At 47.1% G+C, this 13499-nt stretch overlaps 1 protein-coding gene across 4 annotated transcripts in view; it reads right to left on the bottom strand.

Annotated features, from left to right (window-relative positions):
• The window catches only part of MEN1 (menin 1), a 134852-nt gene that overhangs the window by 19198 nt on the left and 102155 nt on the right, over nucleotides 1-13499 (bottom strand). For all 4 annotated transcript variants that reach the window (XM_069645024.1, XM_069645026.1, XM_069645027.1 and 1 more), the window contains exons 5-8: nucleotides 4393-4521; nucleotides 4207-4247; nucleotides 4003-4090; nucleotides 3367-3503 (exon numbers count right to left, since the gene is read on the bottom strand). In XM_069645024.1, the coding sequence (XP_069501125.1) occupies nucleotides 3367-3503; nucleotides 4003-4090; nucleotides 4207-4247; nucleotides 4393-4521 (395 nt within the window). The remainder of the gene's footprint in view (nucleotides 1-3366; nucleotides 3504-4002; nucleotides 4091-4206; nucleotides 4248-4392; nucleotides 4522-13499) is intronic.

Here is a 13499-nt window from a genome sequence, read left to right as displayed (position 1 = left end):
CTCGCAGACGAAGGCAAACGCTGTTGCCCATCTGACAGAAGCCTGCGTCGGCGAGGTCCGTGGCCACTGTGATGGCATGGGCCGATGCCACCTCGCCTTCTTGTAGAATTTCAAGGGCCTCCGCCCTCTTGTCTGGAAGGAAGTCCAGGAGAGGGGCCACAATGGCGAGAGCGTTGGCTGCCTTAAGGGTTGTTGCCGCCAACAAGATGACCCGTCATCCCATGGCGTCCAGCTTCTTTCCCTCGCTGTCCGGTGGTGAAGTGGAAGTCGATGCCGCCGACCCTGCAGATTTCTTCCTGGCCGCTGCCGAGACAGTCTGGGGACGGCTGAGATCTGAGACACTTTGGTGCAGAGTCTGGCACCCTGCGTTTCTTCTCGTATGGGTCTCTTTGCCGGGGCCGAGGACGGGTTCTTCAGGAGGGACATTCCTTCATCCCAAATGTCGTCCAACAGCAGGATCGAGAGCATGGTCTTCCTCTTGGGCTTTTGGCGCTGATAAAGGAATCCCTCCTTTTCCTCAGGATTCAGTTGAAATAGCTCTGAGGCCCTAGAGATCATGGCATGGAATGAACCGGCCTCGTCGGGTGGAGAAGCCCTGGGTACCGGCGACGGGAGGTCTGTTCCGTCATCTCCGTCTCGTCCCTCGGCGGAGTGGATGGAGGTGAAGGATGGTAGGGTGGAGGCGGGTGGACTCTTCTCTTAAGCAGCGGGTCCCCATATGGCCAGGTGCCGCGGAATCGGATGGAGGCACGGGCATCCTCGTCCTTTTCTCTGAGCACAGGGTGTGCAGAGCTTGTAGGATGTCTGACGACATGTCCGTCGGTGGTGGCGGCCGCAGTTGCGATGGGAGCGTTGGAAGTGGCGTGGCATCCTCTGGTTCCTCACCGCCCTGACGCCCCTCGTCTCTTTCCACGTCCGCCTCAGCGGGGTCCTTCCCGTAGGACCTGGCCCCGACAAACTTCTTGTCAAGTACTGTCTTCAGACCCGAGAGCTCCTCCTCGGAAGAGCTATCTGAGTCCCCCCTTCTTATCGGCCACGGGTGACTGCATCAGGGAGCGGATCAGCATCGTCTTCACGCGAGTCTTCTCAATGGGCAGGAAAGATGATTCCCTCCAAGCAGGTAGGGAATTTCTCGTCTTGGGGGGTCGTCTCCACTGGGACTGCATCCATGGCCTTTGCCAGGGACGCCACCACTCCCTCAATAGATGCCTTTGCCTGGTGAACCTGGGCCTTGACGACCATGGGCGCGTCTGAGGCCTTCACCATGGGGGGAGGGGTCAATGTCCCGCTCCCCCTTGGTTTTCTCCGTCGGAGTCAACCGGGCCTTCTCCAGAAGCTTACCCAGGTGGTCTGACTTCCTTTTCTTCGCTGAGCCGGAGTACTGGCTCGTGGTTGACTGCGTTGGCGATGGCTGCTTCGGAGCCCGTACCAATGGCGCTCCCTGTGCCTGCGGACTCGCAGTGCTTTGCCTTATGTTGGGCCCCCGTCGCCTGAGTGCCCTCAAAGGTCTTAGAAGACCGCTCAGATTTTCTCTTGGGAGAGGCATGCTGCCGTGGCTCACCCGCCACCGGGGTCTTCGTCTGCAGCCACTCGGTAAGCTGCTTGCGACGGTCCTTCATGGTACGTGCACCATGTCCTTGCAGAACACACAGGCCTCCTCCACGTGTGAGCGGTCCGAATGTAGGCAATAAAGGCACAGGGACTGCCCATCGTCCAGGAAGATGTTCCGCAGTCTGCATCCTGGGCATATCCTGAACAGAGGCGTTGAGTTTCCTTTATCCTCGGCCATGTCCACATGGTGTAGGCCTCAAGACTCTTCTGGAATCCTCCAAGAAGGAAACCAGACGAGAAATCGCCCTTAAGGGGCGTTAGTCGGATGATGGATCGATGGAGCTTGAGGTTCAATTGACCGAAAAATAGAGCAAAACTCTTACAAAAGGCAGTAAAAGCTTGAGAACTATAGCACGAGGACTCCCCAACACTTGAATCTGAAGATGGCTGCCAGAGGAGGGGCTTAGATAGAGGGCAGTCATTGGCTGGGGGCTGTATGACCCAGAGACCAGCGATTGCTTGTTAGGAGAAAGACAGTTCAGAAACGAAACTGAAAGATTTTTTCTTTACCGCGGATTCCCAGCCTGACGGGGAATATTCATGAGCATGTGAATCCGTGCCAGACCCGATGCTGGAGAACCCAAGAAAGACCTCACAAGCAAGAAATGGCGAAAAAAGAAGACCAGGGCCATTTTGATACAATGGTCACCCATGGGTGCTATACTACAGCGGAGGATTCAGCCTGCGGTAAAAAAGCACAATGGTAGGAAAATTAAACCACTGCCACCAGCCATTAAATGTAGAGAGGGTAACATACAAAATGTTACAAGAGTAACTAGACAAAGGGGCTACCAAGTAACCCCCCCCCCCCAGCAAGATGGGGTGTGCTGGATCTATATAGGAAAAACAGGTAAGTAAAGTAAATTTCAATTTACTACTCTTGGGAACAGTAGTTCACCCAAGAGAAAGTATTTTAACCTTAGGAGAAATCCAAAGGACTTCTCTGTGACACTGCACTGAATGTGTTGTGTGTCACAATACAAAAAGCAGATGCCTATGGAGTTTGTCAGACTCCAGAGTCCAAATCAGTTCAAAATACAACCCTATGCTTGTTGGCACAGAACATCAAGATAGTGTGTTCCATCCTAAAAAAAAAACACGATCTTGTCCTAAATTCGACGAAGGAAGGCCCCGACAGCACTGAAAATTGCTTTTTTTTTTTTAAGGTCCAGAATGTTGACATCAATAGACAGATCCATGGCTGACCGTAACCATAGACAGACCGCTCCTCTACGGAAGCCCTCCAGAGATAGGTTGATGGTGATCACAATAGTGTGGGGATAAATCCCAAGTTGTTTGCGATTGTTGCCACCACAGAAGAGCTCCCAACAAACAGGAAGATCTTGGCTGGATATACTGTATACAGTGAACTCCTGGCCAGGATAAAAACTGGTAAAATAAATCTACCCTTGCTGGGCTGCAAGCAGGGACAGCAGACAGGGGGTGCCCATCATCCCAGATTCTATTCACTACAGTATTAGAACCGTTATCTGGAATCTCTAGACATTGGGAATAAGGGTACCAAGAAACAGAATCCTTGCTTCACAGTGCACCCCATCATCCTTCACAACCCACACATCACACATGTCAGAAGAACTGTATTAAAATGTCTACTTTATCTGTAGCACTATTGAATTGTGAGCAATATAGATATTAGAAGGTCGGGAAACGTCTGGGAGCAGATTGAAGAAAGAAATGCATGAATACAGTCAGGTGGGCAAAGCTTAACAAAGTGAAGTTGTGGGGGTGACTCACTCCTGAATAACTGTTGCTGTGCCAGCCCAGGCCTCCAGGGCGTCCTTCACGTTCTTGTTGCGGCAATGATATCCTGCCAGGTAGATGTACGGATAGATGTGCTCATTGTTGTAATACCTCTTTGCAGAGTCGACTGCCTAAAATCAAGAAGGAAAGAGAAGCAATTACTGAGGCGGAATAATAATATGGGCAAGAGGCTGGAGTAGTAGCAAAATGGAGCTAAGCTGTCAGGAAATAGGGCAGAAAGGCGATGCAGTGTGCTGCTGGTTACTGCATGGGGGGGCTTCGGGCAAACAGCAGCGGGTTGTCACATACTAGGAGGATAAGTAGGTGAGAGCAGAGAAGACAACAGGCTTTCAGCAATAATCTGTACTAAGTAAGTAGCTGAAGAGGTCCAGACTGCAAGCAAGAACAGTGGAGATTAGCAGAAAACCAACAGCAGTTAGTGACTCCTGGGGAAAAGAAAATACAAGTCAGCCCTTTGAGGCAAGGTGAGAGCAGTCATCGTTTTGGTGTTCCAGAAGATAGCATTCATGGCTTTGGTGGAAGGGGGTAGGATTTTCAGTAGTCTTGTAATTCCATGTGTCTCCCCATGCAGGGGGTCACCCTTACATTTTGAACTCACTCAATGCATACCTTGTGGTAGATTGTCAGAGGCTCCGGACGACCTGGTGTGGGCTCCATCTCCTCCAAGTCTGCCAAATTCCCCAGTGCCATTGGATACCTATAAAACAAACCCCCAGTATGAGGCATGCAGACATGGGAGTCTGGTGATACTGAATTAGAACAGGATAGGGTCTGCAGCTAAAAAAGGGAAGGAACAACAAAGAAAATACTGACCTCTCCAGGTGACTCCGATCATACAAAACCCAGAGCAGTTTCTGCAGGGGAGGCAAAGGTGCAGGGTTACAGCTCTATTTTTGGTTTGAATCCTTGGTAGACAAGAAAGGAATACATCTCTAGCCATATGGCAGAGGTGTAGACCTGAGGATACCGAAAGTGGGTGCAGGAAATGACAAATCTCACCTGCTGGAGTTGTAGAAGCTCCAGGCTGTCTGTGTGCACATCGATTGAGGGGTTAATGGCGCAAACCATGAATGCCATTTCCATCTTCCGGTCACACCTCAGGTAGGACCCTTTCAGGTACAGCCAGCTCTATGAAATAGAGGTAAATCTCAAAATGTGTACTGTATAGCCAACTATAAAATCAAAGAGGACTCCGAGCATATGCCTTGTAGAAGGAGATGTAAATCAGAAGAGTGAGAATCAGAATGAGTACAGAACAGTACTAAGAGACTCAATCTGAAAAATAAAATATGTCTGTTACCTCCATACAAATAGGTTGACATCCCCCAATGGGACTGGAGCATTTTACACCACAAAAGAAACATATCTGAACAGCAAAGGTGTGCATGCACAACGTCAGCAGCTTCACTCCCTTCTCCCACTTGCTACACCCTTCGTTTCATTTGCCAGTCCACTTTTATCCACAAAGTTGCCACCGGTGGTCCAGCTACATTTTAGCAGGGATGGTTGTACATATGGATGGGGATTATAGACTAGAAGTACATTAGTCACTACAGGAACTCTTTCATACTCTTGAATGCCCAACACCTTTCCTCCATCTTATAGAAACTACTGTGTAATATTTGTAAGGCAGGGAATTTAACTCCTAGCCAAGTTTTATGGGGGGGGGGGATCTCCTACATGGGGCCAGCAACCTGGAACTCTCCAGATGTTTTGAATTAAGACTCACATGCTCCCTCGCTGTTAGGGCAAATTCAATTTTGTGGTTCTTTTGCCCAATTTTATCGGACGCCTACTTTCTTCCCATTAGTTTCTGACTTCCTTTTGTGGTCAGAGGGACCTGACTGAAGTCCCCCTGCTGCTGCAACTCTTTAGTATAAGGTATTATGCTAGCCCCTATGCCTCGTAGGAGAGCTGGGCTTTTTGAGCACCCCATTTTGTCCCTAGGTTGATTACATCAACCGAATATGGTTTTGAGGAGTATGCTGGTGGCAGCTGTGAATTAGTTTTGGCTTCAACAGAGGTGCAGCCCGATTTATAGCGTTAGTAGCCCAGTGTTCCTTTTTGGTATTGTTAGGTAAGATTTTCATAGAAATGTACATCTTCCTCACCTGTGTCAATCCCAGAACTTTTTGCTTCATTGGTGGATTATTTTTCCGTATACCTCTGAGTGGGAACCTTTTTCCACACTCACAGAATCGTTTACTCTTTTTAAGGGTGTCATTTTTTAGACCCTCCATAGTATCTTTTTAAAGTTATCCTCTTTGACAACTTTTTGGAAATAAGTGCCTGTTGCTGGTTTGCCCTAGGCGCTCCCCTTTTAACTTTCTCTGCCTAAACAGGAGAGAAGTTACAGTTCCCAAGGGTAGAAAGTATTTTTGGATCCCTTTTACATTTTATTTGGTAAAACCAGCACACCCCACCTTATGTGGAGTGTGGTGGAGAAACAGTTTTAGTGTGAAAGGGGATACACTGTAACAATTCTGTTACAGTGACAAGCTTACCTTCAATGGCTAGTGACAGTGATACCTTTTACTAATTCGGTGCACCTTTACAGCTGGCTGTGTTCACAGCTGCAGTAAAGGCACCCAATGGTGCACATTTTACCAAAACGGCCCCGGTCTTGTTTTTTCACTAGTTTAGTGTTTCTTGTCCTTCCTTCTTCCTTTCCCTGACATCCCGGGTGGGAAATTCCTTTGCGTTATATTTATCTTCGGGGAGTGTCCCCCTGGAATCCCTGTCCAGGCTCCAGTCTGTCTGAAGGCAGGATGCGAGGGAGGAGTCCAAAATTCCACAGCCCTTTGTCTTCCTCCTTGCCTGAATGGGGACAAATCCCAGTGGGGGGCTGCTGTCCTGATTGGACAACCACCCCTTGTAAAATGCAGCGAGAGAATGCAGAAGTTGTGCTGTAATTCCTGTTAAATACTCCGAACCGGGAAGCTGAAGACAAGTCAACCACTGGAACCAAAACCGAAGGACGATGAAAGAAAAGCAGCCAAGACCATTTCCAGCGACCGGAGAGCCTGCTGTGTAACCAGAGCCTGCTGTAGCGCTTCCTTCCAATCGATCTGTGGATTCCGAAAACAACACCCCATAGCCTATTGAGACACACTGGACTCAAGAAGATCTGCATTTTGAGCCATCCCACGCCGTGCTGCAACCTTGCAGGGCTGCAATACCCTGCGACCTCGAGCCATTGTGCGGTGCAGGGTCTTCCGAATTCTGAATCTCGCTGAAACTTCGTGGGCATCCTGGTGTATCTCCAGAGACACGAATCAAGTCTGAAAAGTCCCCTCACCAGAGCGCTGGACCTTTGTAACGAGAGTCCGACCAGCGATAGTCCTTTCTTTTTCTGTGCTCCTGTAAAAGGCGCCAAATCCACAGAGCCGCATCCTGCCAATAGGAAAACCTTGCTTAGCGCCTTCCCTGTTGACCCCTGCTGCAAAGTCCCTTCCAAGGTCCTGTTTTCAGTCACCACGACAAGTAATCCACTGGCCGGGTTTTTGGCTGCAGATCCTAAAATCCTCCTGCTGCAAAATCTTCTGTGCCGAGGTACTGTGCTGGCTTGAGTATGTACTTACCTTAAGTCTCTTGAGATTCCTGTGTAGTTGTGGGGGCGGTTTCTGTAATTGGGAGGCCTCTCGTCCAGTTCACCCAGTCCCATTGCTGGAATCCTCGTAGGGTGCCTTCTGTGAAGCCCCTGGATCCTCAACTAACTAAGTAAAATACTCACCTGCTTGAACAGTCATCCTGAGGGACTCAGAATTTTGCTACTTAAGAACCTATCCTGACAATGCCTGTTGGACACCCTAGTGACCACCTTCTGCTACTGAGAACACTCATGCTCCAAGAATAAGGGAAAGACTTTTATGGGATTGGGCCTTCTGCCTAGAAAGGAGAATACGGGTTTAAAAGTTACTTACTTGTAAAAGAGTTGGTAACAGAGTGAACAGTTACAAAAGTTTGCACTATTCTGAAAAGTATATGTAACCTCTATTTCCTTAGAAACTATTTTGCCATTCTAGCAGAACGTAGATGAAATGGTATATTATTCACCTGTGATTTGGTTGTGCCTCTTCCCAAAAGTAATGTTGGTTTCACTTTACTATTCCTGTTACGATAATTGTAGGAGTGTCCCCCAACTGGGTCTTGCTTCCCACGACTATATGTTAGCCTGTCCAGAATAAATGTGTATTAGGTTTTACCTACCTAGATTAAATTTGAGTCATTCATAAAGTGTAACAGTGGGTTTTGCTTTTGCTGGTCTTTTTTAGACAGGCACAAAAAGAGAGTCTTAGGTTTGTACCTGCCCCAAGTTGCTGATCGCTCCTTGAAAAAATATATGGGTTTTACTTACCTCGAGTTAACGGTGTGCCATCCAAAAATAAGTTACACTACTTACTGTTTATCTCAAAAGCACCTGTAATTGAACATTACATCCTTAGGTTTTAATCACCTCGTATAACTTATCACAAAAGTAGCTCTAGGTTGTTACTTTACCTAGAATAAGTGTTCCACTAGTCACAAAACGCATACTGTCCAGTTGACTGATTATGTGATTTGTTGCTGAGCATCACGGTACAACTGGTAGGGTGAATGGTTGTGGTGGAAAAAAGTAGCAACACCACTAATGTTGATGATGAACTGTGGTAAAGCCATCCTGACGAAAACATTGTCGTGCATGAAGTAGTATGTAGTAATTGTCTTTCTCAAGAGGAGAGAAACCCTGTACTTTGTTTGATTATAATACAAACACAACAAGTGAATCTATCTCTAAGTGAAGGAACTTTGTTATTTGGAGAAACCTTTGTGTGTAACTTTTTGAAGCAGACTAACTATTGATTAGAACTTTATGCATTGGAACTTTAATTTGAAAATTCTACATTGACCCTGGGTAATGCAATCCAAACCTGGTTATAAGAATAATTGGTTCTAATGATAATTTTGTTGAATTTGGAACAGCCATATGAATACCTGCAATGCTTTTGTTGTATGTATAAGTGTGAGGGACTGATACCCTTGTGTATTAGAGTTTCTTCTTTTGATCTTAGTTTCATAGACAGGGAAACCCACGTTAGGTTAGGGAAAGTGAGGCATTTATCACACCCTTTCAAGTTAATAAAATGGCTTCTTGTGAAAAACCAACATCAAATTGTCCACCTCACATTTCTGACCCCTCACAATTTTCAGTTTCTACTCGCTTCCTTGTTTTCAATTTACTCACTTTGTTTAATATTAACTTGATCCACACCATGATTATTACAACTCTATGCTGCTATATTACACTTTTAAATTGTTTAGAGCATGAAGCATTTCTGCATTCCTCAAATTCTATTTGATCGAATAATTTCACTAGGTATTGCAGCACTACTTTCAATGCTTTCAAGGTAGCAGGTTTCACCATAGGCGTTTATGAAAGGACTGCTTAAAATCAAAATGTGAACTCTTCCTAGTTTTTCAAAAAGAAGCCAAGTTATGTTAATGTTAAAGGACATTTGTACCACGCACTATCACCACCGGAGTGGTCCCCTGGCGCTCTGGCGGCTCTGAAAAGGAGGGGAGGTTGAGTTAATAGGAGGAAGCAGGAAAAGTGCAAGAGAGCAGTGATGTGCTGTTGGTGGCCTCAGCCCGTTGGGTCCGTTGGCTGGGCCTGGGGTGTTTGCGTCCGGTAGTCGTCTTGTACTGTTGCGCAAGACTATGTGCGTTTTTGTTTTGTTGTTGCGATGTAGTGAAGTTTGTGCGGTTTGTTGTGCTGTAGGTTTTGGTTGTGTTTGGTTTGGAGTTTGAGAGGTGTATGCAGAAAGGGAAATTGTTAGTAGGGTTGGTTAGTTTGCGTCTCTATCCTGAATTGAGGCGCTAGGCTTGCTTAGTCTCCCCTGATGTGGCTCTGTCCTGATCTGGGTCCGACTGACATAAGGTTCCTTACTCCTCTGGCCCCCACCTCCAACATGCTCTCTCATTGCTCCCTTATCCTCCCTTCGTACTCCTGTGGCCAGTGCACCTGCCAATGTCGACCTCTCAGGTGATGTGGTGATTGCCGATATCTCGACACTTCCACATCACTGTGGTGCCTGGCGGTAACTAAGGGGTGGGCGAAAGTATTGGTGGGATTGACTGGGTTAGTTGACTCAGTTTCCGTGTGTGCCGCCTGTGTTCCAGTCTATCCAGTGTCACCCGTCCAGGTGCCGTGGGAGTTACCCTCTCGGGTCGGGTATGTCCGTGTCTTTTCCGGTTTATTCATCCCTTTTCCGGTTTTGATTTCCAGATGTAGTCTGTGGTGTTGAAGAGCCAGGTTTTTAGTGATTTTCTGAATTTTAGGTGATCTTCAGTGTTTCTTATTTCTTTTGGGATGTTGTTCCAGGTTTTCGCGGCTAAGTGGTAGAAGGAGGTGCCTCCAAGTTTTTTCTTAAGGTATGGTTTGAGTTCCAGGCGGATTTTGTTGCTTGATCGGAGGGATCTCGTTGGTTTGTAGACTGTTATTTCAGGTTGTTGGCATCCATCCAGTTGAAGACTTCTTTTAGACAGTTGGTTAGGGTTGAGTGGTCGAAGCCTGAATAGCTATCCTAGTTTCAGCAATCCGTTGGGCCACCTGAAGTTCTTATATATCTCTTTCCATTTGTTCTTTCAATTACACCATCACTAATTTCAGATGGTGCTTTTTTTTTTCCAAGTTTTTTTTGGTTGAGTTTTCCGACATTTCCTCACACACTTTTGGTTTCTCTTTAACATATGCGGATACCTGTTACAGTATGAAAGCTAGGCGCATTGGTATAGGCCTCTCAATTCTAGACCTGGACATATATTGCCCCAGCTGAGCAATCTCGCAGCCTACGGTACGTATATCCTCACACCACTAGTGTGGACACAGGCCACAGGCACGGCCAAGCATCCATGCACGATAGAATAGGGCTTTGGCCAAGCACATCCAGTCTAGTGCACACATAGCCGTCCAGACTGAAACACCCGACGTACCTTAACACCTCTGCCACTAGCATACAGCGACCACCAACCGAAAGGAAACCGGTATAGCTGGCTGCACATAGACTCTCTCAACAATAGCAATCTATCTCCAACCCTCAACGGCTCCCACCCATGTGCCTGACCTCTCTTGGGCTGCCTAATCCAGCCTTGCCAGCCACCCAAGTCCTAGAACGGCAACAGGCACACAGCATCTCCTAAGCTAAACTCCGTAGAATTTCCAACCACATAGACTTCGGTCACCAAGGGCTGTCAACTGAGGAAAAAGCGCATTGAGGCCACACAAGTGGGAATCAGCGCTATATAAATAATCAAATACAATACAATACAATACAATACAATACAATACTTACAACTCCGGCTCTTCCCCAACAGAAATCTCCATTTATGCGAGGGAAGTATGCAGTTCTTTTGATGTCCTTTCGGTCAGCGATGCCCACTTCGCCCATCAAACGTATCGGTCCATTACTTTAATTTACTAGTGGTGGGAGGAGAATCAGTGTGGTGGGAGGGAGTAGCGAGATTAAAGGGTGGAGGGAAGAGCTAGGACTTAGACATCAGAGGGACAGAGGATTGGCAGGAGAAGAGGCAGGGTTAGGGAGCAGAGGGTGAAGTGCACGAGTGAATTAGTTTGGCATCTACTGAATAAGTGAAAGGCACTTTGCTACTCCTTTAGGATAGTAAACGGTAGACAGAGGAGGGACAGCTAGTTTAGTGGGTTTAGTGGGGGGAATAAAAAAGGGGGGGAAGGAGGGAGAAGGAGAAAGAGGAACAGAGGGAGGGACAGAGGCAAAGAGAAGGAAAGAGGGAGGGAAAAACTTCTCCTTCTAAATGACTATCAGTCAGGGTTCTACCCAAAGTGCAGCAGCGAGATAGCCACCATCCAGGTGGCGGATGATGCTCTCCAAATCATGGATAAGGGTGATTCATGCCTCCTGTTCCTCATCCTCTCTAACTCTCGGCTGCCTTCCACACAGTCAACCACTGCATCCTTCTCTCCCTCCTTGCTGAGAGGATGGGATTCTCTGGCACGGTCCTGAATTGGTTTAGCTCCTACCTCTCGGGTAGACACCAGGCTGTCCAGATTAACTTGTTATGTTCTAACCGACTCCAGGTATCCTGCGGAGTCCCCCCCAAGGCTCCATCCTCTCACCAATCCTTTTTAACCTTTACATGGAGCGTCTGGGCACGGTCCTCAAAGATCCCAATATAGCCATCCACCAATACACCGACGATACTCCGTTTTATGAGAGTAAATAGCACGCAAGACATCATTATTCTCTGCGCTTAGCTAGCCATCATCCAGTCCTGGATGTCGACTGCCTACCTTAAACTAAACCAATCAAAGACTGATTTCGTACTCCTCGGTCCGCCCGTTGAAAAACAACTTGTCCAACAATGGTTCAATGATATGCGTCTAGAAGGATTTGATCCACAACTCTTACTCAGCAAAATCCTTAGGCTTCACCATGGACAGCAATCTGTCCTTCCAGAAACACATAGCCAAGAAGGCCCAGAGCCTGGCTCAGAATCTCTACGCTTTGATAAAAAAAGAAAATAAAACAAAAAGAAAAAAACAAAACCACACCCAAACCCTTCAGTCCATCGCATGACTTCCAGACCGTAGCGCAGACCCTTGTGGTCTCACACATCGATGGAGGAATTGCTCGCCTGGCGGGGCTCCCAGTTCCCCACTTGGCTCCCCTAAAAGCAGTCCCACCACACTGCAGCACGTCTTAAGGGAGCAGGGAAATTAGACCCAATTACCACTATCCTACGTGAACTCCATTAGCTTCCACTCCAAGCCAGGATACTGTTCAAGACTGCATGCATCATTTACAAAGCAGTCAAGAGTATCACACCAGCGTACCTAGCAGCTAAGCTCTACATTTCTGGTGGCACATGTCCCTCGCGCAGGAAATTGACAAACTGGCTTGAATCACAACTCGTCCGCAAAGAGGAACCGCAAACAATATGATATGGCATTTATAACGCACCTAAAGCGTTTCAAGGCACGATGAGGTAAGGTAGAATCCTTCTCTTGTCATGCACCCACCCTCTGGAACTCTTTCCCAGTGTCGGCTCGGAATGCCCCCACAATTCCCCAATTTTGCAAATCTCTCAAAACATGGCTCTTTCAACAACACCTGACCAAGGACTAAATCCAATGGGTGCACACACAAACGCAGATACCTCACAGTACTGCACTACTGTTAAAAGATGCCAGCCCAAATGCCGGCTACCCCCACTCTGCACAGCACTCTGTTGCTCTCGAGCTAGGTCCGCGCTTTAAACAGAAGATAAGCTGGGGATCCCATTAAACAGAATGGGAAAGTTGCAAGAAGAAACGTCTTTCCCCAACATCAACATGAAGACATCTTTTGCCATGATCAGTACGGTCACACCTGCAAGCGAGTGACATTTGTATATCCCTGGACCAGTCAGGTGCTTGGTAAATAAATTCTGCATCTAAATATATTTTGCTAGATCTAGTCCAGGTCTGTCTTGCATCTTAGTTAGTTCACCCTCTTGAAACAACCATAAATAAATGGAGCCAAAACTATACTATTGCCTGGAGTCAGAAACCATGCTAACCATTACCCAGATGTCATTGCTAAAGTCTTGATATTCTTTCCAACCAAATGACGACCTTACGTTCATTGGGAGCTTGACATGGGTCTCTCAGCGCTAATCAAAATTTTCTTTTGAGACCTTGGGCTCACTGGATCTATGGTGGGTGACAGTCAAGACTGCTTTTCTGGTGGGCATTACCATAGCCAGCAGAAATGGGAAATTACAGGCCTTCTCCTCCAAGTAGTTGTATTATATTTCATAGAAGAAACGTTGCTCTCAGGACACAGCCTTCCTTCCTGCCTAAAATTGTGTTGAGTTTATCGAAAACTGGAAGTTTCTCTGCCCTTCTACTTTCCGAACCCCACCTCAGACAGACAGGACCTTGCACTGCCTGGATGTGGGGAGGGCTATAAAATTCGAGATAACCAAAACGAATAAGAAATACCATGCTGTTTTCTTGACAGTTGGCTGGGTTATTCGGGGCACAGCGGCCTCCAAGTCAACTCTAGCCCCCCAATTGGTTTCCACAGTGTTAAAAGCCTAAAGGTAGTGAG

Source organism: Ambystoma mexicanum, chromosome 2p, assembly GCF_040938575.1.
Source record: "Ambystoma mexicanum isolate Mex_15411 chromosome 2p, UKY_AmexF1_1, whole genome shotgun sequence".
Classification (NCBI taxonomy): Eukaryota; Metazoa; Chordata; class Amphibia; order Caudata; family Ambystomatidae; genus Ambystoma; species Ambystoma mexicanum.
This window is presented reverse-complemented; position numbering and strand designations above follow the sequence as displayed.